This window comes from Genypterus blacodes, unplaced genomic scaffold (genome assembly GCF_046128005.1).
Source record: "Genypterus blacodes isolate CSIRO-AG114 ecotype Tasmania unplaced genomic scaffold, CSIRO-AGI_Gbla_v1 ptg000026l_1, whole genome shotgun sequence".
Taxonomy (NCBI): Eukaryota; Metazoa; Chordata; class Actinopteri; order Ophidiiformes; family Ophidiidae; genus Genypterus; species Genypterus blacodes.
The window spans coordinates 1,141,386-1,164,963 of NW_027466839.1; the positions used below are offsets into that span (position 1 = coordinate 1,141,386).

Consider the following 23,578-nt stretch of genomic DNA (forward strand, 5'->3'; position numbering starts at 1 on the left):
AAACCATCCTATTAAAGCCTGACATCATCAACTGAATAAGCTTGAAGATGGAGTCATTTCAAAACGAGATGAGCCACATAACAAATTTATTGTAAACAATCACACACAGGTTGAAGACACGTTGCTGAATGTAGAGGAGACTCATCCAGGAACAGTTACATCACTGAAAAAGGATGAATTAGTTCCAATCCACTGACCTAAAGTCATGGCAATGAGAAATGGATGTAGGACACCGTAACACAGATGATTGGCGAGGACAGAACACGTGGCTGTCTTTCTATTTGGACTTCACAGCGGCTGGTTCTGGGATCTCCTGTCCGGTGATCAGGTGCCACATGCCGCCTCTGTAATACTCGTTCCCAAAGGAGTAGATCAGAGCGTTGAAGATGGGGTTCGTCTTGGCGATGACGGGAAGCAGCTGGTGACACAACAACCTCAATCAGCCAAGAGTTGAGAGTATCAAAGTGCTTTTACTACACTTTGACTTCTTGCTCACAACATTATCTCAAGAGTTTAATTAAAAGAGGAAAATAAGCAAATTTAGCATTTTGTGTAGCGCATATTTTGTGTCCTGCTGTGGTGACTGTGACGTTATGCACTCACCATCCTGAGCTTTGGAGAGAACACCTTCACGTTCTCAAAGCAGGCGTAGATGCACATGAGGACGTAAGGGCCCCAGCACATCAGCATGACCCTCAGAGGCAGACTGGTGTTAAACTAGAGAAAGGAAGTGACAAAGTTAGTTCAGTAGCAGAACAGATTCGGCTCTTTGTTTACAGATTATCTCGCTCATGTTATAGATTTGCAACCTCAGCTTTATGCAACAACTTGTGCAAGTTAAAGGAACATGCCGCTATTTGCTCAACAACATTGAGCAATATTTTGTGCTTAACTGCAGTTTAGAAGAAAAAAACAGCAACTGTGTCAATTTGAAGGCAAAGCAGAGGCCGGATTGCGTTCGACTCACTTTCTGGTGATGGATCTTCTTGAAGTGTTTGTTGATGGCGCTGTAACAGGAGACCATCGTCATCGCCGGGAACAGCAGGTAGAGCAGCACCAGGGTCAACATGTAGGAGATGTAGTCCCTGTGGAAAAGTGGATTCATGTAAAAGAATAATAGTCAAGAATTAACACTACTGATTGATTGGACACAAGCATCCAGATTGAACCTGATCGATAACCTTCCGAGATCGAGTGCCTCAGCGAGTCATAGTTCTGTGGCTCTACCTGTCCCCTCTGGTGTAGTCCAGAGTGCAGCAGGTCCCCATCGGCTCAAAGTCATAGACGCCCCAACCCATGAGGGGAACAGCAGCCCAGAAGATGGAGAGGCCCCAGATGATGCAGCTCATCGTTATAGTCGTGCTCCAGAAGAGTTTTTGTCCTCGAGAACACAAGCAGACAAACAGTTGGAGGAGAAAATTTGCTTCATTTTTAAAGATTGAATTTGTTTATATGCTGGTTGAATTGTTCTGTTTTTGTCAGAAAAAGCAGAAAAGGTGCAATTAAATGCACAGCAGGCCTGTGTTGCTTCATTTGCACCCACAGGAGAGAACACACACACACACACACACACACACACACACACACACACACACACACACACACACACACACACACACACACACACACACACACACACACACACACACACACACACAATGCATCACTTGCTTGCATGCAGGCTGTCATTTGCAACATAAATAAAGGCTTTGGTTTGATTCTAAGCTTGAATTACCGACAGCTTTGTATGCCTGTGTGTGTGTTGTAACTTGTACTCTCTGGTACTCACTGGTGCAGTGCAGGTGATATCTGTCCCAAGCAATGGCAGCCATGAAGCTGATGGAGGCCAGGACGGAAATCAAGCCCTGGAAACCATGATAGGCACATCCGTCCTGACCAAACGGCCAGCGTCTGTGGAGGAGACCAAGAGGAACATCTCCCCCTTTACATTCACTCAGATAAAAGTACATTCATGTCCAAAGCATGAAAAACAGTTCTGGGTAATTTTTCCTCCTCTACCTCAGAATTTGTGAATAACAGAGGGTGTCCATATACATTTGGCCATGTAGCATATCACCACTGTCAATGCTTCTACCCCCAATGACCACCAAAGCCTGTTTGGTATCTAAACTATGGGCTTGAGTGCCGCCCTTAAATGTCGGGGTGTCCCTTTGGTACCTCAGGAAACTTGCGTAAGCTGCGGTCACTCCGTTGACGTTCAGGCAGATGTCGGCCAGAGCCAGATTGAACACAAAGAAGTTACTTGGGGTCCGCAGCTCCTTTACACGCAGGAAGGACACGACGGTGATGGCATTCAGGGCGAAGCCAAGCAGGCCTGAAACACAACATGAACACCTGAAATCACATTTAATCCACAACTGACATACAAAATATCTAGAAATATACATGAATGCATGGTTGAGCTTTTCAGAGGTTTATATCCCAATTCTTCCTCTTCAGACCATATAAATTGGACGAGTATAATTTTGATGTAGTTCTACTTTACTTGGGCATTTCCATTTGTGCTCCTTTCTTATTTACCTCCAACTGAGCTGAAAGCTGAAAAATACAACGAAATTTAAGTTTTGAGAGGAATTTCATTTTATCATTCCAGAATTTAAATGATTCAACTTCAAACTTTCCCAACTTGGAGATACAGGGTGGTTGTTGTTGTTTTTCACCATCGATGCATTAATATGTGGAATCACTACTACTAACTTTAACTGTAGATACTTTAACTGCACTTTACAGCTACTTTGACTGCAGTTAGAATTTTTGAATGCTCGCCATTTGTTGTTTATAAAGTAAATTCTGTTTTACTTTACTAAAGTACTTCTACTACTACTTTTCAGTGTCCAATTTGGTCCTTTAACCGAAGCTTTCAGGGTGAAAGGCCCCTTTAATGACCCACTTACCCCCAATCAGCAGCGCCGAACCGAACGTGAACATGTCGAACTCGGTGAATCCCTCTGGTAACGGATATGCTGCCATGTTGACAACCGAACCGAACAGAACCGCGGCGTGAAACAAGACAGAGTGGGTTTGTAGTTGTGCGGGCTGGAGCACAGAGACCCTGATAAAGCCTCTTTCACGTGAAACCTGTAGAGTCTAATCTCGCAATTAATCCCACGAAGAATGTTCTAACGAGCAGACTTTACTTTACGCCTCCCGGCAAACTTTCTGCAAGTTCATATGCGCCAAGTCAGTGTTTGCTGCGTGAAACGAGACGTGACTACAAACAAACAAAAACGTGAAACAACGAGATTTGCTTCCGGAAAGAATCAATAAGAAGACGAAGTGTTGCGTTCACGTGTCCATTCTATGTTTATGTTTATGAGTGGAAACGTTGATTTACGCAATTTCCTTGGACAGACCCCCCTCCCCCTCCGGTCATAGTTCATTATGATATATAACAAAGCATCTGTGTTTCTGCCTCCACATTGGCACATAGTTTAATCACAGCATCATAATCTGCTGGTTTTGAAACCAAACAAAGGTTGCGGTGTTGAAACGCTGCTGGTGGTGCAAAGAGGAGCAAGTGCACAAGCGCGTGTGTGTATGTGTGTGTTAACTTAAGTTTGAAAGACCCCCCCGACCTTCTTTACATCCTGATGTCACACTCTCACGGGTCAGGTGGGAAATCTGGATTTAAGATTTGCTACAAATCAGAGGCAAGAGAGAAAGTGCTACAGAACAAACACGTTAATTGAAAATACTTGTATTTGAACCCAATGATCTGGATCTTCTGGCAACTTTCTGCCGCCATCTAGTGGCCAACTCTTCAAATTGTTGTGATGTAAAGTCAAGTATTATGTAAACCAGTTTGAAATAGACAACATATGACAACATAGTGCCAGAATTTTGAGAAGAAGAAGAAGAAAATGCTGTGACAATAAGATAATATTACAGAAGGCATTTGATAGAACACCTGACTGTTGTAATGTTGTAATGTGGACTTCATCCACATTTGTAGTAGATTTTATTATTGTTTTGTTATCAATTTTACATTTTCTGACACGAATGAGCTCATCTGTGCATCTGGTCTCTCCCTGGAAACTGGATTAGACACTTTTCTGTGTACTTTTAAACCACAAATTGTAGAATTTGAACAAATTAAAGCATTAATGGTAAAATCAAGACCAAGAAAATCCTATCTAAAAGATACAGCAAATAAAATAAAACACAATTACTGTTAATCTGATCTACAATGAAATCAACCAGTCATCTGAAAGTATTTCCTTTTAGAATGAAAATGAAACTCAGCCTATCAGCTTCCCGGGAAGCAGCAGCCTAATCGTGTGAATGAAAATAACTCAAGTCCCTCACTAATCCCTGTCTATCCCTTTTATCTGAGGATCCAGAGCGGTCGTGCAGCAGTATGGAGCTGTGAGCCTGCAAAACACTGCGATGCGTTCAATGCCCCGTTAAAACAGGCACCGGCGCTCACTTTGTCCAATCAAACCTGTAGATTAGTTTGGGTAGCAGCAGGAGAAAATGAGTCGGTATTTGGTTGTTGGTGTTTGTTTGGTTTTGGTTTGTCTTCCGTGGCTCAGCAGTTCCTGTCCGGCACAATGCAGCTGCTTCTTCCACAAACTAAGCGACGGATCCAAAGCGAGGTAAATATGACAACTATCTTATTCTATTACGTTTTATTAAATTCTCTCCTACACATATTTATGTTACTGTTACTGTGGAGGGGTGGATTGATGTTTACTTGCTTTCTCCATTCAGTCTGGTTCTAGTGGAGGATTACGTCGGAGTTGCTTTTTAATCTTCTTTGCTTGTTAGAGAACTATGAGCGACTGTGATGTCATCTCTGCAAAAGCCTCCATTTTCCTCTTTCATCTTATTCCATAACGATTTCCCCCCTGCATGTTTCTCCTGTGTAGGAGCGTTCTTTGCAACGACCCAGAGATCACTGTGATCCCTGCCAATCTCCCCACTGACACCTCCAAGCTACGCATCGAGAAAACGGCCATCACAAAAATCTCCCGCGACAACTTCCACTACCTCAACAACCTGGAGTTCCTGTGGATGTCTTTCAATTCGCTCGATTCGCTGAACGCCAACAGCTTCCGGGGTTTGTACAATTTGGACGAACTGAGACTGGATGGCAACTCCCTCACCTCCTTTCCCTGGGTGTCCCTGACTGACATGCCCACTCTGAGACTGCTGGACCTGCACAACAACAAGATCTCAGCCATCTCCGCCGACGCGTCCATGTACATAAGGAACATCTCCTATCTGGACTTATCCAGCAACAGCCTGACCACTGTGCCCGCTGAGATCCAAACAATGTGGCTGAGCGTGAAGCCGCCGCAGGACTCGACGTCGTCCAAGCGAATTCTCGGTGAGGAAGCTGTGGCACAACAAGTTTTAAGTCCCCTTCGCATGTCTGTGTCTTGCCTCGATAAGGAATTAAAGCTGAGTGAGGGATTAGTCTAATTATAGTGATTGTGTCCTGTGTGTGAGGTTGTCACACTAGTTAAAAAAGGGATTAACTCATAAACGCCTTAAATCTTGACAGTTGCCATGCTTGATTGCTTTGGCAGGTCTCCATGACAACCCGTGGCTGTGCGACTGCCGCTTGTACGACCTGGTCAAGTTCCAGAAGTCGCCGTCGTCGTCCGTGGCTCTGGTGGACACCAGGCTGAGGTGTGCCGAGCCGGAGAGCCTGTCGGGGGTTCTGTTCACAGAGGCGGAGCTGCAGCGGTGCCAGGGCCCCCGGGTCCACACGGCCGTGGCTCGGGTCCGGAGCTCGCTGGGCAACAACGTCCTGCTGCGCTGCGGGACGGTCGGAGTCCCTGTCCCTGAGCTATCCTGGAGCCGTGCTGATGGCAAGAAGATGAACGGCACCAGTGAGTTTGGGATATTTGTCAAACAATGTTGCAGCTTTGCTCAGTACGGATCTGTGTTGTATTTGTGAAATAAGGTTAAAGGTTAAGCTTGGACCATTTAACACTGTGGCCCTTTGCTTTTGTCTTTCAGTTCAGCAGGAGATTTCAAAGGAGGGGATCATTTGGTCCATCCTCAGTGTGCCCGCTGTCTCCTTCCACGATTCTGGGAAATACGTGTGCAAAGCCACAAACTTTGTGGGAACTGCAGACGCCATCATCTCTTTGGTGATCACAGATACGTTCCGGTCTGAGGAGACGGGCAGCAAACCCAAGAAAACCAAGGGGAAGAAACCCGGCCCTGTCGGAAAGGCGGCATACCAGGAGAAACTGATCGCCAGGTTCGTCCCTCCACCAACCACCGCAGCTGCTCAGCCCATCATCGAACCCCTCAATCAGAAAGGCGTCACTGGGAAGTATGAGATCGAGAGCTACAGCATTTCTGATGATTCAGAGGGAAAGAATGGTCCAACAGGAACTCTGAACCCGTTGGAGGGGGAGAAAGCGGTTCTGAGTAACCTAGCAGCCAACGCCTCGTCCTTACAGCAGGCCCCAGAGAAAAGGATTGTGCGATCGGTTAAGGTGATCGGCGACACCGACCACACCGTCTCCCTGAACTGGCGAGCCCCCGCAGCCACCAACACCACTGATTTCAGCATCCTATATGCTATATTCGGCGAGAGAGACATGCGTCGGATCGTTGTGGCCGCAGGAAAAAACAGGATCACCATCGACGGCCTCGTGCCAAAGACAAAGTACATTGCCTGCGTTTGCGTCAAGGGCCTGATTCCAAGGAAGGAGCAGTGTGTAATCTTTTCAACTGACGAAGCGGCGAGCGCCAGTGGCACCCAGAAGCTCATTAACGTGGTGGTGATAACGGTGGCGTGCGTGATCGCCGTGCCCCTGACGCTGATCGTCTGCTGCGGTGCCCTGAAGAAACGCTGCCGGAAGCTGCTGGGACGGCAGACCAAAGAGATGCAGGACTCCTACGTCACGTTTGAGACCATTTCCCCCGGGGCCAAAGGTAAAGGGCCGGAGGGGGAGTATCTGAACCGGATGAACCCTGACGAATCCAACAGGCTTCTGTCAGCGAGGTCCAGCGTGGACTCCGCGGCCACAGCCAGGACTGAGGGGCCCCCGAGCGAGTACTTCTGCTGATACCAAATACTGTAAATGCCTCAACTTGCAGAGGACGCACTTTGTTTTGTACTGTGATGTGCACAGCCACCTTTTAGGGTCTTCAGAAGAATTCCAATAGGTCTAATTCAGAATCGGATGTATGAAAATTGTTATTTTGCAGCCTTGTGGGAGTAAAATCCACTCTTGGTTTGGTGAGCTACACATAAGGGAGATATACACACAAGCAAGAATTCACTAATGTCATGTGATGTGGTTGGAAAATGTGTTCAAATGTCTTTTGTATTTATCATGCACTTTTAAAAGCGACATTATCCAGAGGGAATTTTTGAGAATTTACCCTAATCTGTATGAAACCCTAAGCAGATTCTGTTTGATCTGTAACCTCTGTATTCTGTTATACTGTCTTTATCAACTTATTATGACTTGTAGAGATAATGAAGCAGTATTTTGTCATTGTGATGTGCCAGGTATTATTATTGTGCTCAAAAACCTAAAACAAACTCTATGTTTTCGAATGTATTTATTTGTGAACTGAGACATGTATGTCCATGTGCGAATGTATTAAATAAATATTTTTATATTAATACCTGCTGACAATTTTATTTTCCCCTAGAACAGTGACTTTTTTGGAATTAATTGTATTTATCTGAAGGAGAATTCATAATATTGTGAATTAAAAATTTGCATACTAATAAATGACCCACATTTGTATTCATTGTTCTGTATTAAAAAGGGGTGAATATGGTGGAAATTGAAAGTGTGCACGACTCCACATGACCTCATTCGCAACATTAGGTTGAGTAGTTTTGATTTTGGATCTTTGTATATGATGTCAACATAAACAAAGAATCAAATGTTTGTTTGTACTAACGTGAAGAGAGGAAAGAGGAAAACACATTCACTTGTGTTTTAGATTCGGATTCTGTCTTTGCCAAACTGAGAGATAAACAATGTTGAGATTACTGAGTCAGATTACAGTCCTCTGCAGACATCTGTCTCACTCAGCACCCCCCCACCCCCTGATCACTAAGCCTCCATAATACAAATGGGCCTCCTGTCTCTTGTCATGTCACTGGTTCTTCTTCTGTGGGGGACAAAGTGAATTAAATTAGTCCAATCTCAAGCTGTCTGAGTAACACGTGAAAGTACAAACTGTAATCAAACAAAACAAAGCAAATGGTTTCTTCTAATAACTCATTGAGCCTTGATTGGACATGAGTGTTAAGGAGTGTTTACATGCTTGTCAGGGTTCCACGAAGGGTTACCAGACAAAATGGTCCATTTCTAAAAATACTCATTTCCTGTGTCTCAAGTGTCATTATCTGTTATGTCACGGAAGATTAAGGTAATAGGCTTTGGTCCGCAGAGCCTGTGGACACACGTCCCGCACTTACACGGTCCTATTCCACATGCATCTCTTGGAATATGGATGTCTTCTATCTCGTCTGTAATGTGGCTTTAGTTGTATTTTGTCTCGTCACTCCCGGATCACAGACTTGTCTGACCGGTTGCTCCTGCACAGATGAAGCCTTGGGAAGGTGAGTGATTACTGAACCTGTCTGTTGTTTTAGACCTAATCTAGAGGCCAAATTGTGCTATTGTACTATATTCAGTACATAAATGCTATTGAATTCTGGGTAATTGTGATGACACATTATACACATTGTATGACTGTTGGTTAATCTTTCTCGTCTAGGTCTTTGCTATGTATGGAAACCTCCATGGGACACATCCCAAAGGACATCCCAGGAGATTTTACGAAAATTCGGATCGAAAACTCTCACCTGACTGAGTTACCAAGGAGATCTTTCTCTAACGTTAGTGCCTTGGAGTTCCTGTGGCTGAATTTCAACGACATCACACTGATGAACATCAAGAGCCTGGAGGGGCTGGGAAACCTGACGGAGCTGAGATTGCAAGGAAACAAACTGAGGTCCGTACCTTGGACAGCGTTTCAGGACACGCCGAAACTCAAGATTTTAGACCTGAAGCACAATCACCTGGACGTCTTACCGGAAAACGCGCTGAGACACCTACTAGAACTGACCTACTTAGATTTATCCTTCAATCAGCTTAATGTCATATCCAAAGATGTCTTCTTTAATTGGCCCCTTTACCGCAGATCAGAGAAAACGTGGGGGAAAGACGGTGTGGTCTCCAATGTGGTTTTGGCTCTGCACGACAATCAGTGGTTGTGCGACTGCCGCCTGAAAGGTTTCGTTGAGTTCATCCGAGGGGTCAGCCCTCCTATCATTTTGATGAACTCCTATTTGATGTGTTCAGGTCCCACCTCCAAAGCTGGGAAGTTTTTCCACGAGATCCAGTTGAAAACGTGCACACCGCCAGTGGCCTCTGCCCCACAGAGTAACATCACTTTACCGCTGGGAGCGAATGTGACGCTCACATGCTCAGTGAAGGCCAGACCGGACCCAACCATTCAGTGGATGTACAGCCTGAAGATTATAAAAGGATTTGCGGGTAAGTTTTATTTCTATCATCCATTAAATTGCTGTAAACCTCTTGTGGGAACATCATGCTGAACACTGCATCCCCCTCTATGAACTCACATTGATCAGGGCCGACTTAATTGTACTATTTTAATGCTTTTATACCTGTATTGTTTCATAATGCTTGAAAGAAACAATTAAATGTGAATTTACTTGTTTGTTGAAGACCAAAGTTTAACACTTGCACTTGAGTCGCTGGTCTGCACACCGTTTGCATCACAAACATCAGGTGGGAAGAGGTTACATCTGATCTGCACCTGTAGATATTAGACATTAGGTATTAGAGCCAGGTTTTGTACCATGCTAAGCTAATTGTATTGTATTGCACATGATCGTCATAAAAAAATAGTAAATGTGCATTTTCCCACCAATACTTTTACTTGAATGAAACTTTACCATCGTAGCATGAGGGGATTCCATCTTGAGATCCACTGCCCTATATTGCCAACTTACATTTCACAAGCAGATGTTCCTGATGTAAACAAATGATACAGCACATAAATCTGATTGAAGTACAGCAAATGCATTATGCTGTGATGTCTGCCTTGTTGTTTTTGAAATGAATCAGTTTATTCGCCTCCATTTTAGTGACTGAGACACAGACAGACGAGGAGACCGTCAGCTCCCAACTGGTGATCCCGTCTCTTCATCTGGCCGACGGAGGTCTGTACACCTGCATGGCCAACAACTTCATTGGGAACTCCTCGGTCACCATCATGGTAAACATCGACTCCAATTCATCTGCTCCCATGCCCCCGTCCATCCGTAGGCTGTCATCGGATGAGAATTCCTATATTGAGATTCGCATTGCCAAGCAGACAGTTTATGGTATCACCCTGGAGTGGTCTGCAGCAACAGACAACCCTGCAGAAACCTGGTTCACCATTCACTTTGGCAGATACGATTCACCAAAAAAGGACTCCATCTACATCGGACCTGGAATCAACAGCTACTCCTTCAGCGACTTGTTTCCTGTTACCAAATATGAGGTGTGTGTGACTCTGAAAAACCAGTCTCCACGAGTGGACCAGTGCATCGTTTTTGTGACAGGAAGTGACATCAGCGAGATGGAACAGAGGGAGAGACTCATTCACATCGTGGTCATTGTGTGCGCGATGGTGTTGGCGGTGCCGGCGGGCATGTTCGCTTGCACCACAGAGGCCAGGTTCAGCTGTGTGGAGCGCTGTGCAGACGTGTGGAAGAAACACAGGCTGCGTGGAGAAAACCTGCAGGAAGGAGTGCGACAGGGCACTTTCGATAGTCTGCAGGCCGCCAGCGATGAAGGCCTCTGCAGGGACTCAGAGGAGAAGCCAAAAACGACGCAGAAGTCGGAAGATAAGTGCAAAGGAGGCAGCCCAGCTCAACTATACTAGCATTAATCAATAATGGAGTGCCACAGGGGTCTGTTCTTAGTTCACTATTATTTTCACATATTTAAACATTCCTCAAGCACATACTCATCTTGGCCTGGGCTTTTTCAGATATTTGAATGTTATTATTGTTATTGTCTGACTTCACATTTGTTGTCTCTGTCGCTCTGTATTAATAAGAATTGTACTTGAGTGTTTTAAGTAAGACACATTCAGAGTGTAATTAGGAATCGGTCCACTCAAAATGGAAATGCCTTTCTTTATTATCTTTATCATTATTATGGAGAGTTTGTTTAATCTGTTAATAAATATGTACAGCAAGAAGTTTGTTTTAAAACGCATTTGATATGTCTTTGGGGGTCACCTTTTTTCGAAAATTTTTGATACTAAATGTAACATCGAACAGTTCTTACGTAAAATAATGTCATTTACAAACTGTGTATATTTCATCATTCCCATTCATTTCACCCATCATGTGTAATGTGGATTAAATTGGAGTTAAAGATGAAGATGATGTCTTGTTGTAATTTCTAGCACAATCACTCAGAGGATTTGTTACATAAGCAGCATTTTCTCCTGCATCTACACACACACACACACACACACACACACTGATAAGGAGATTAGAGTGGTTTTCAATCCGAATGTTTCCATTTGACAAGATTGTGAGGTTTTGTCAATAAACTAATAATTAATGTATTCGGCGCAACTTTAATACTTTGTGTTTGTCGTGATCTATTTCTGTAATCTTCCCCGTAGCTTTCTGGCTGCACCTGCACTCAGCATAAACAGGCTCTCTATGTAATAATCCTAAAATATTAAATCACCTACTTAGATGAATGAACAAACATAGATACTGCTTTGTACTTTCCAGCATTACAGATGTGGACAACAGTGTTAGTATCCTTCCAATAAAAACAAAACAAATAAAACTGTTAACTCTCTGCAATAACGTGATACTGACATAACTAATTTATTTATAGCAATTTAATTTTCCATGTAACATATTATTTTCAATGATAAAAACAACTGCAAATGGATGTGTTTAATGTTATTGAAATCCTTCAGAGTGTAAGATTGAAGACACCTGTGATATTCCCTTAATTAGTATCACAGGTGTCTTCAATCATTCTTCATCAGTTTAGGTTTATGCTATGACATCATCATGAATGAGCTCCTGATGAGCTTGTGTGTATTTGCTCTCTGCACAACACTGAGCACAAATTACAGTTATTTTCAAATATTTATTCAAAATCAAGACGGTACAAAGACAGTACAAATATGTTTACTCAGGACGAGGCAAGTGTAATTTAGAAGAAGAACAGATATAACATTTCATTACACCTATTAGATTTCATTTTATTTGCCCTACATTTGAAGGCATTGAAGAGAAACAGAGAAGTTTAAATATGGACTCCAAACGTTTTACACACTATATTTCATGTATCTATTCCCGACCAGTTTTAAATACAAAGTGCTCCGAGCTTGAAAACGTCAAGCGCATCACTAAACTTCAACCAAATTCACCCCTCGGTGGAGCTGGATGAACTACAGAGCCGTACAATTCTATTCACACTTTATATCTTACTGCGGCAAAGATACAAGTGGAAAAGAGTGAAAGAAATGCAAAAAAAAAAAGAAAAAAGCATAGCGGTACAGTATGTACAAAACGGATCCATTTTAATATAAAAGCATTTTTCTTCTACAATAACAAAAATGTCATAAATGAAAAAAAGCAACTCAATTAGCGCGAATGTTATTGCGATAAACTAAAAGTGGCACATTGTTATCATACAAAAGAGCAAATTCTCAGCGTTCAAGCAGCTGATGTAATAAAAAAAAAGAGGATGTATTGAGTTTAACCCTATAGGTCTGGAAATCAGTACAGGGCCTTGAACGTTACACGTTACACTGTTGTTGATAATGAAATTATACAGCATATGTGTGTATATATATATATGATGATTCTCTGTTATCCTCTCCTCTGGTAATTTACAGTAGTGGTTCTTACTGTTGTAAAGATGACGTAATCCTTCTCAAGATGGCGGTGTGGTGAATCATTGAGGAAGAACGCCGCTGACAGACATAAGCTCTGTCGTCTGCTTTTAAAATCCAGGTCTTGTGAGTTTGCAAGGTTGCTAGTGTTGAGATGTAATTATTTCTACATTCTTTGTTACCATGGTAACACCTGCAACTCTTTCCCGGTGAATAATTTAAAGGAAGATCGACTCTTCTCATTCATCACGAGGTTAAGGTGAGACCTCTCAGATACGTGTGATCATCGTAGAACGATCACTAATTTTGAGCAGCTTTGCTAATAATGATAACCTTGATTACTCTCGATGATTTTCTTCTCCAGCTTCATTTTAAGCTCCGACACCAACGCTGAGCTCATGGTTGGCTCCTTTTGGCGGCAAGATTTCGATTTCTTCAAGCCTTTAGATGCCAGGGCGCCGGATATGGTGGGGACCGAGCGGTGCCACTCGCCGGCCCGCGGGTTACTGGGAGGCGGAGGCGGCAGACGGGGCGGAGGAGGCTTCGGTCGGGGGCTTGCGTTGTTGACCAGTCGGGGGTCGCCCTCTGGGTCTTCGATAAGGAACTTGCCCGCGGGGCTTTGGGACTTGAATATGGGCATCTTAGAGGTCCAGGGCTGCTGGTCCCTGGGTCTCCTCTTAATGATGCGACGCGCTGGCATGATCCTGTTGGACTTGACGTTGCGCAAGTACATCGCCGTAGAGATCATAATCGTCACTCCTACCAATATGCTAATGATACCAGTGACCACGCCTAGAGCTTTCATAGGATTGCCCCTACTTTTCATTAAAAAAGCTGCCATAGGCCCCTTGAGAGGAGTCTGTAAAAGAGCACAAAGAAGAGTTTAATCAAGTCCAAGGGACTAGAGCCAAGCGTTTACTCACCATTGGGCCAAAGCTTTGCAAGCAATGAGAGATGGATGAGCAAAGCACTGACAGAGGAGGCCCAAACAACATGTCTGCTCACAATGTGATACTCTCACACTCACGCTCCTCTGTCCTACAGTTTGGGACAGCTGTTGCGAAGCTGAGCGCTATACTACATACACAGTACTATCCTAGTTGTTGGGAATGCGTCTGGCAGTGCGCTGCGTTAAAGCTTTGCTCTTTGGCATGAGTTTGACGAGGGATGAATGGCGACACCGGAACAGAGTGCAAATGTGTGGAGACGACTGACCTCATGATCTCAAGAAAATAAAGGCAGAAAAAGAAAAATTGTCTCTTTAAATGTGCTCTAGTACAGACAATCGCTAATCCATAAAAAGAGGTTTATTGTATGTGGCACCAAATGTGACTTCGACATTTTGTTTCATATTCGTTTGTTGTTTGTACGAACTTTTAAATGAAGTGAAATTAAACCTCACATCATGATTTCTTCAACATTTTGATACACATCACCACTTCTATGTTTAACAAGAAGTTTAACAAGCCGCTGTGTGCTGACGCCATGAGCTGAAGAGGCTTCAGGTGCGACTGCGAAACGTGCAGCATTTTGTTGAATTAGTATAAATCCCTGCTATCACAAAGTCTTGCTGGAGGGATTGAATGACTGCACGCTCGATAAGGATGAAGATTTCTCATTTGACTCTGCGAATGACTTTAATGTAGCTACTCTCGGGGTCGATTCGAGATCTTTTGACCGCGTTACAGTAGAGGACTGTCGATACGCAGGCTGTTGTCAAAATGAGAGAGGCGATCACGCCGAAACAAATTCCAAAAACAGTCAGGGGACGCTTGCTGAGGCTCATGAAGTACGAAAACATGCGAGCTTTGATCTGAAAGCACAATGCACAACACAGAAAGAAAACCAAAAGAACACAGCGAGTCATCTCATCATGTAGACTGAAGAAAAGAATATAATGGCGACACAAAGGTGATCAAAATAGGCATGAATGTGTGTGAGAGACGTTACGGTGAGTGAAATGAGGTTGAAACGAGGAAGCTGAAGTGGCAGGTAAGCTAACGGCTTGAATCTAAAGCTCGTGCTGCAAGCGTGCGGCGAGTCGGAGCAGGGTACTTACCGCCTCGCTGATGTCCACGTTGACCACGGCTGTCGTGCTAAAGGACGGAGACCCTCGGTCCCGGGCTTGGACCACCAGGGACCACTTGCAGTCCTTCTGTTTGGTGATGTTCTGCACGATCTCCATGGACTTGATGTAAGGCTTCAGCTTGATCTCCCCCGTGTCGGCGTTGATGTCGAACGCGTTGTCGGGATCAGCTTTCATGATGGAGTACTCGATGACGTTGTTGGGAGACTCGGCATCCTCATCCACTGCCTGGGAGAAGCAAAGCAGATCTTCAGAACTCAAAATGTACATGAATAGCCTTTCTACCTAGCAGTGACTTGAGTTCTTACCTCTACTTTGACAGGTATGCCAATGATCATGTCCTTCTCCATGAGTTTCTCGCCGAATTCAGGCGAATGGTCGTTCATGTCCAGGACGGTGACAAAGACTTCGGCCAGGCTGTACTTTCCCTCCGAGTCCTCGGCCTTCACGTAGAAGTTGTACTTGGACCTGACCTCTGCATCCAGGGTCGCCCAGGGCTGCGTGTAGATGAGGCCAGATGACGTGTGGATGGCGAATCTGGAGTTTGAAAATAGGCCGTGTGTGAGTACTAACCGCAACAATCCATTCGGTGTGAAATTTGGGTTTTAGATGAGCGTTTTCGTCTACGATGTGTGAGATATTTACACCTCATCCTGTTAATATAGAACACGCATGAAAAGGAAGGGTTTCTCATCTAATCTAAAGTAATATGAGTGAGTAATGAACAGAAGCGTGTTCGTGTTGAGTTAAAACTTTAAATAAAAAAGGTCAAACAACTTTCTGTTGTTCAACACCGGGATCGCTGCCATTTCATCCAGCCCATTTTCTGACTTATTTTTCCACTGTGAAAATTCACAAGTTGCCACGGAGCTGATAACTTTCGCACAATTAACTCGAGTCGCTGCCTAGAGACGAGCATAAATTTGCACTTTTCCTTTACTGCCTGCTGCCTTGCTGTTGCAAAGCCGCTGTCTCTATGGCTCCAGCTGTCACGTCGCATGTTAATTGGCTCTGCCTATATGAGACGGGCCAGGCTGTCTATTTTTAACCCTCCAATCCAATTAGGAGATTAGCCAGCATCTTGCTGCCATTTTAGAGCGAGCTGTTTGTGCGGTGGAGGGGCCAATCACCGTTTCCTGCTTACCTCTGCCATCAAAGGAGACACTGCTCTCATCTTAACTGAGTTTAACAAAACACCTGCAACTACCAAGGCCTTTGAGTGGACTTCATCAACACTACATTACTTTTTAAATCACGTATCAGGAGAGAATATCTGTAACGTATATAGACTCTAAATGAACAGGAGCATACGGTACAACTTACAAATCTGATCCAGATCCATAAATTGTGTATTTGACTTCACCCCAAGGCCCTGAATCGGGATCATTTGCCTGAGGACAGAGGACGGACATTAGAAGGACAATACACAACACAAATGAGCACGTTCAAATTGATTAACACAGATCCTTACACTGTTGTTTAAGAGTGCAATGTTTGAATAAAAACTAAAGCTTGTGGTGACAAATTTGCAGGGGGTTCATACCTGAAAATTTTACTCCCTGGCTGAAAATACTTAACCATACTACATTGATCTGATGACTGTAAACAACTGTAAATTCGGCTCAGATTTTATATTCAACATGAGAGAAGGGTCACAATATTACTTTGTCTCTGTCAACAGTTCAAACTCATGGCTCATGTGGATACTTGAGTATATATTCCAGCAAATACTGGGTTGGTATTTCCACTCCAAATCTATTCTGAGAGTGAACAGAAGCGTGTTGGCATTGGCACACATTCCCTGCGTGCGATGGTGCACGTAGAAGAGGTGAAAGTGAATCACTAACCCTGCGTGTGAGTGTGTGAGTGTCGTGTAAAAGAACATGAATTTCAGAACTGTTAAAGCCGTTAACTCTGCCAGGAAACACCAGGCGAAATCTGCTTTCATCTAATGAGCCGTACGCAACAATCTGCATTTTTGGGGGATTTGCTGGATTATATAATAACATTGAGTGTGTTTGTGGTTAATCGGGATGGACTCACCGTTACGGACACGACGGCCGAGCCTCCAGGTGAGTTCTCGGGGACCCTGGCGATGTAATACTCTGAAGGGAATTTGGGGATGTTGTCGTTGGTGTCCAGCAGGTTGATCACGATGTCGGCTGTAGCGCTGAACCTCTCTGGTGTGTCGATCTCCACTGCCAGCAGCTGGAGAAAGATGGCGATCGGTCATCATTTGTGCCACGTTAAACACTGATACCATGGCGATAGAACGGAGGTGGATAAACTCTGACCTTGAACGAGAGGGTCGAGCCCTTTTCGTAGTCGATGCCGGATGAGTCTTCGACGATGATGGTCACCTGAGCCTCATTGAGGACCGTCTGGGGTACGACCCGCAGCACTCGGTTCTGTCCCACGAGTCTCAGTTTAAATTTAGCGTTTGCTCCCTGTAAAGATAAATACAATGAAGTATACGTTTTAACACTGACACAGTCTGGCTTGTACAATGGTCCAACAGCTGTTATTGTGGTATTCCGTAACAATAAGTAGATTAGACTGTTTTGACAGAGGTTTACTTTGTATAAACAATTACTGACGCACAAAAGTCTTGAAGAATTAATGTTGAAGCGCGCTGCCATAGGTGATAAGCACCCTGGTCAGACCTGTATTAACATGTATTCATTATAAATAGCAACACCTAAGGGAGGCGGAAGTAACACAGATAGTAAATAATTGGAAATGAAGTTACTGGATCTCACTACTATAAGATTAACTGCTGGGCTTTTTTAGTCGTCAGAGGTGGTGTCACATGCATCACATGATACACACACACTTCACCTTGTCCACAGGTATATTGCAACAAGACCGACATGAGTTCACTTCGCAGGTTTTTAGATTATCTTACTAAAAAAACCTTTAATAGAAAGGCAGCACATTGACTATATAGGCTAAGAAATCAAGATCCATGAGAGATCTTACCTGATCGGAGTCGTTGACGGTGATCTTAAAGCCCCGAAGGATCTCCCCTGCAGGCGGGTGCTCGTACATGGTGACCTCGAACTTGCTCTGCGGTCCGTTCTCTCCGTAGAAGGTCGGAGGGTGGTTGTTGAGATCCACAACGCGGACTGTCACCGTGGTAACGTCGAAGTCCCGCAGTGGATTATTTATTCCCACCTCAGAGGCCTGGGGGTTTAAAAGATCAGATTGATAGTGGATCCATTTGTAGAGATAAGAGCATAATATAATATAAAGAGACTTAAAGGAAATATTACCTTGACTTTTATTTCATATAATTCATTTTTCAGCAGGGAGGGATATGTTGTCAGGCTGATGCAACCGCTCGTACTATTCATGTCAAAGACCCCATCGCTGCCTGAAAAGAGATGCCGGTAGGATTAAAAAGTGACATAAATGAAACAGAGAGAAATCAGAAATACAACGTATGTCTCTCTTTTTTACCATTCATAATAGAATAATGCATCGGGTTAGGGTTGCCTTGATCTCCGTCCCTCGCATACACTGTGAATATTTCAGACCCCTGGAGAGAAATAATAGAATTGACCTCGTTACATGTTCAAACATTTGCATATTTTTCATCGACCGAAATCAGAGGACGGGGACAGACGTACAGGAATGTAGACTTCGTAGATGTAGCCAAAGTACGGGGTGCCGACGAAGGACGGCGGCATGTCCTGGGCGTCGATCACATTGATTGTTATGGTAGCGGTGGAAGTCAGAACCTGCTGTTTTCCTTTGTACTTCCCACCGCCGTCCTGAGAAAGCAAAGAAACTTGTGGATTATTTCACAGATATGTCACAGTTGAGGAGATTCGGGGGTTCATTTTAGCAATTAATGGACACACACTGGTACCTTTTAGGGATAAGGATCTGTGATGTTTGTGTACAATGGCTGCTCTCGGCTCACATAATAACTCCTGTAATGAGGATTTTGGGACTCTGAGCAATGACTACGATGAAATAGTTTGATGAAGATGCGTCTGGAAACATTAAATAGCTAAATTAAATGAAGTTAAATCAAATCAAATAGCTGCTTAAGGGCTTCTACATTTCCTGTTTATAACAAAGCTTTAAAACAGGTTTCTAAAGACACTGTATGTTTGTTTGTCAGAGCCGAGGCTGGAAATGGAATGGGCTCCCTCCATCATACTATGACTCACACCAGAAGGATTACATTGGGTTAGTCACACTGGGCGCAACACAGTCGGCGGTTCAACACATGTTCATTCAGTTTATATAGGGCAACTGAGAAGTGTCAGTGTTTGCATTAAACAAGCTCGGTGACAAGAAAACAGACGTGACTGAACATTTTATAGCTCTGAGCCATCAACAGGCGTATAATCTGCATTTGGTTATGCAGGTGTGAAGTTAATCGACGACAGCGAGTCTACAGTTTATTTCAGCAGGTGTTAAGGATGTAAAATCAGTCAGAAAGGAAACAATGTCGATATTTTCTCACCTTTGCCACTACTGTCACGAAATGTGTGGGCGTGGTCTCGTAATCTAACGTCTCTCCCGGTTTGACCCTGAGGATGCCGCTGTGTCCGTCTATGGTGAACTTCATGAATGGTGACGTCTGCAAATAAAAGAAGTAATACAATAATCTGAAAGGGCAGTGCTGAAAGAAGTAGGCGTGAATTAAGGAATTGTATGATATGATGATAAGAAAAGAATAAGGAATGCAAAGAATGAAAGCCATCAGATCAATGTAGAGGGGAGTAAATATATACATATATACAAAATAAGGCCACTCAAAAAGGAAATATTGGTATAAAGTACAAATACTTCTTTCCACGAGTATTTCAGAGGCCGTTTTCCTCTCGGCTCTGTCCCTCCATCAGGATATTTGCGTCTCATGTTTGACACGTGAACAATGATGACTGTACTGCCAGCTTTTGGTCCGGAGCAAATCTAAGCTCCTATTAAGCCCCGGGTGCTTTGCCCAAATGTAATTGAAAATTAATCCACTCAAGTGACAGTTTCCAGAACGTTCTCTGAGACCAGATTAAACGATTCCCTCCACTCACTGTCCCAAACTCGTGATATGAGGTCAGCACGTTAACATTCATGAGCTGGATGTCGATGGAAAGAAAGACATCGACGGCTGTGACTTTGTAGACTCTACCTGTAGGAAGTATGAGACGCTGCCTCCAGAGCCCATGTCTTTGTCCACTGCATGGACTTCATAAATGCTGGTTCCTGGAGCTGTGTCCTGTCGGAAACAAACATAACGGCCAGACGTTTCATCCATAGAACTGACATTATTTGACTGAGTCAGCAAGTCTGTATATGTATTGATTTACCTCTGGGACATCAACTAGGAAAGGCAAGTTTTGAAACTCGGGCGGCTCGTCGTTGGCATCGGTGACAAACACTCGCACCGTCTCTTCAACCTGAAAGCACAAAGACCAAAAAAAAACAAACTCAGATGATGATGTCATTTCAAATCAAAATAGGCTTACAACACAAACATGTAGAGAGAGAATCCACAGATCCATCCGTCCTTTCAAAAGCCACAAATTCAGCTTTCACTCTCTTGCCAAACTTACTTTATTGAGGCCATCCGTTATGCTCACGATCACAGAGATTTCGCCTTGTTTCTATAAAAAAAGCATATTGTCACTGTGAGCCGCAGTGCTGACATGTTATTACAGCAGGTGACCTGAAAATGATGAGCTCACCTCTCTGTCGAGCTCCTGAACCAGGGTCACCTGTCCAGATTTGGGGTCCACCTTAAAATACTCTTTGGATCCCTTTTCGAAGGTCATGCCGTATTGGACGGGGTCCCCTTCCGCATCTGTGCCGTTGAGGATGTAAACCTGTGTTCCTGCGTGGAAAAAGAGATTGAATGTGTCAGTCTAACACACATGGTGGGAAACAGACAAGGTGCAAACACACATTTCATACTCGGCAACTACTGCATATCATTCCGCGCGATCACGAGGTTGGATGAGCCACCACCCCTATTGTTTTCTTCATGTAAGTCCTGATGTACGTCACAATCCAAACCGTATTACAGTGATTAGCTGGAGCCTCGATATCAATGTGATCATTTCATCTTCACACCTACGCACTCTCATTTAAATCGTGGTTAAACTGCAGGTGACACCTACCGACTGGTGTATCCTCAGAGATGCTGAACAAGGCCATGTTCCCGTTTGTACTGCTGGGTCCATTATCATAAAAATATGGAGCATAGTCTGATTGTCCTTTTTTGGAGAAAGACAAAAGCAGGTTCCAAAAGATTTAGAGAGTGATAGAAATACATCTGGTTATATAGATCATAAGCAATTGAACATAAATCACAAAACATATATCCAATACTATTTTGTAGCAAGAAACTGTTTTGCTTTTAATCAGAAATGAGTTGCACTCACTTGCTGAAATGACAGGAACCAAAAGCAGGGAGAAAAAAAAAGGTGGAGAAATATAAACAATAGAAACATATTTGTACAGTAAGTGAAGCACCGGCAGCATGAGCAGTCTCTTAAGATGTGTTAGAGGATTAACCAGATAATAAGAAGACGATGCACCTGCCAGAAGTGTGAACACAACAAAGACAGAGAAAGAGAGCGGAGAGCTTACCAAAGCTGAAGTGAACCCAGATGAGAAATAGTAAAGCCCGTGTTTTCTTCTCTTTCTTCATCCTGGCGGGGAGGAGAGGCTTGGCTGGCTCATGTGGAAGGCTGTTGGGGAGGGAAGCGAGCGGCGACGTCGTGCCCTTCTGGAGGAGTCTCAGCAGCTCAGAAGAGGGAGGCTGGGATAGATTCTCAGGCACTAATCCAGTGACGCATCTTTCGCTCCGCAGAGATCTTTTCCGCCTCACTGCTTTCTCTCCAGTTTTTTACTGGAGAAAAAAAAAGCTACAAGTGGAGTAAAAGATGCATCCGGGTTCACACAGTTTGGTGTGATCACACCTCTGCACATGTGCCAATCTACACATGTGCAACCACGATCACAATTAAATTATAGAACTTCATCAAAGAATATACTTACTTGGAGCTTCTGTCTTTCACAGCACACACAGGGCTGGACATGGGGGGACATTGGGGCCCTGGGTAAAATTTGAGCGATGGGGACTCCCTCAATAATCTAGCAAATCTTCTGGATAGTAGATACGACTTAAAAATAGAATATTCCATTGTTTATCTATTTACTAGACTGAGAGACAAGGTACAAGGACAAGGCTCAGGAAACCTCAGCAGGTGATTTGAGTTAACGAGCTGATTAGAGTGTGACACTACAATATTGAACTTTGGGGTTTTCATGAGCTGTAAGCCATAATCATCACAATTAAAACATATGGAGGCTTGAAATATTTCACGTTGTGTGTAATGAATCTATAGTAAATGAGAGTTTCACTTTTTAAATTGAATTACTGAAATAAATGAACTTTTCCACGATATTCTAATTTATTGAGATGCACCTGAATGCCTCTCTGGCTCCATCTCACAGTCCTATGACATCATATTACATCCAACTACATGCTCGTGTTGTGTAAAAATCTTGAGTTTCCACTTTGTTTGGAGAGTACAGTGTATTGTTGACATCATATCACTATCTGCGTTCTGTCTTTGGTTGCAAGAGTGCCATGTTTCCTGCCAGCAGATGTGGATTATACTGTGATGTAGTACCAGAATGTTGGACTGAAGACAAAATAGTTCATCATTCATTCACTTATGATTGTTTACTTTTGTCTGGAACAGCCCAAAATCTCACATTGCAGTCTGTAGGAGCTTCGATAAGAATTTGCCTGTGTACTAAAAGACTGTCCTGTTTATGATAAACATGAAGAAATTGTAATTTGTGGGCAGGAGGCATTTTCCACCCAACACTGTCTATATTTGTCTACATGAAAAAGGGCCTCAGGTGACTAAAGAGTCAAATTCGTGCAGGTTGGCCTCAGTGTAGGCGAGGTGCAGACTTCATTAATTTGCCAGAGGTGCAGACTCGAGCACTTCCTGTATTCACAGGTATAAAAATAGTGCTGGATGTTGCATGACTCACTCGCACGTAACAAGCGGCAACCAATGATGAATCTGCTGTCGTCTGGAATGTGAATGAAGGATCCAGGGCGTCATCTGTGCTTATGGTGAAGGCTGAGTGACAGGTGTTAAACGGAAATACGAGCATTGTTACTGGGAAAAAATCAGGTGTGGAAAAACCCCAATGATTCAAACATCGACTATGTCCAAAAATCATTAAAAATAAATATAAAACCTTAAACCTTGGGATATTGGTTTCTTTTGTATGACATGTTTTCTTTTGATTTAGTTTGGAACCTTTTATTTCATTTTTTTATGAGCGAGATTAAGACAAATTGTGCCAAAAAAGCCCCCAAAATATATGTATAAATATTATACTATGTAGCATAAAATTTCTGTACTGGCCAATACATTCAGTGAGGAAGAGTAAAAGGCTCAAACATTCATAATCTAAGTCATTACGCAAGAAGAGGTAGTTGTGAGGTCAAAGGTCTTAAAGTATGTGGGTTAAAGCGGCTGTGTCAACGAGGAGAGACAGAGACACACACACACACGCACACACACACTCACACATACGGGGTCA

The 23,578-nt window shown here is 43.5% G+C and overlaps 4 protein-coding genes across 4 annotated transcripts; 2 read left to right on the forward strand and 2 right to left on the reverse strand.

The window, feature by feature from the left end:
* Positions 1-277: 277 nt before the first annotated feature.
* rgrb (retinal G protein coupled receptor b) lies at positions 278-3,336 on the reverse strand. The gene is made up of 7 exons (XM_076143517.1): positions 2,916-3,336; positions 2,179-2,335; positions 1,790-1,911; positions 1,228-1,381; positions 968-1,085; positions 604-717; positions 278-418 (listed from the first exon to the last, which is right to left on the reverse strand). Exons 1-7 carry the CDS (start codon positions 2,989-2,991, stop codon positions 278-280), a joined length of 882 nt encoding a protein of 293 aa, XP_075999632.1. The 5' UTR covers positions 2,992-3,336.
* A 502-nt stretch (positions 3,337-3,838) lies between these two features.
* lrit1b (leucine-rich repeat, immunoglobulin-like and transmembrane domains 1b) lies at positions 3,839-7,529 on the forward strand. Its single transcript, XM_076143610.1, has 4 exons — positions 3,839-4,616; positions 4,890-5,350; positions 5,553-5,858; positions 5,989-7,529. The coding sequence occupies exons 1-4, from the start codon at positions 4,495-4,497 to the stop codon at positions 7,050-7,052; spliced, it is 1,953 nt and encodes a 650-aa protein (XP_075999725.1). The 5' UTR covers positions 3,839-4,494; the 3' UTR covers positions 7,053-7,529.
* A 928-nt stretch (positions 7,530-8,457) lies between these two features.
* Positions 8,458-10,914, forward strand: LOC142993041 (leucine-rich repeat, immunoglobulin-like domain and transmembrane domain-containing protein 2). Its single transcript, XM_076143649.1, has 3 exons — positions 8,458-8,572; positions 8,731-9,512; positions 10,130-10,914. Exons 1-3 carry the CDS (start codon positions 8,460-8,462, stop codon positions 10,912-10,914), a joined length of 1,680 nt encoding a protein of 559 aa, XP_075999764.1. The 5' UTR covers positions 8,458-8,459.
* Positions 10,915-12,855: 1,941 nt separating this feature from the next.
* LOC142993030 (cadherin-related family member 1a) lies at positions 12,856-21,223 on the reverse strand (the record flags this gene model as incomplete). The annotated part of the gene is made up of 16 exons (XM_076143631.1): positions 12,856-13,765; positions 14,966-15,220; positions 15,301-15,529; positions 16,316-16,383; positions 17,036-17,200; positions 17,287-17,439; positions 17,972-18,175; positions 18,265-18,365; positions 18,452-18,530; positions 18,622-18,765; positions 19,470-19,586; positions 20,136-20,222; positions 20,314-20,403; positions 20,560-20,610; positions 20,692-20,837; positions 21,124-21,223. Coding segments are annotated over 16 exons (2,529 nt in total), but the record flags the coding sequence as incomplete, so codon positions are not given.
* Positions 21,224-23,578: the final 2,355 nt, after the last annotated feature.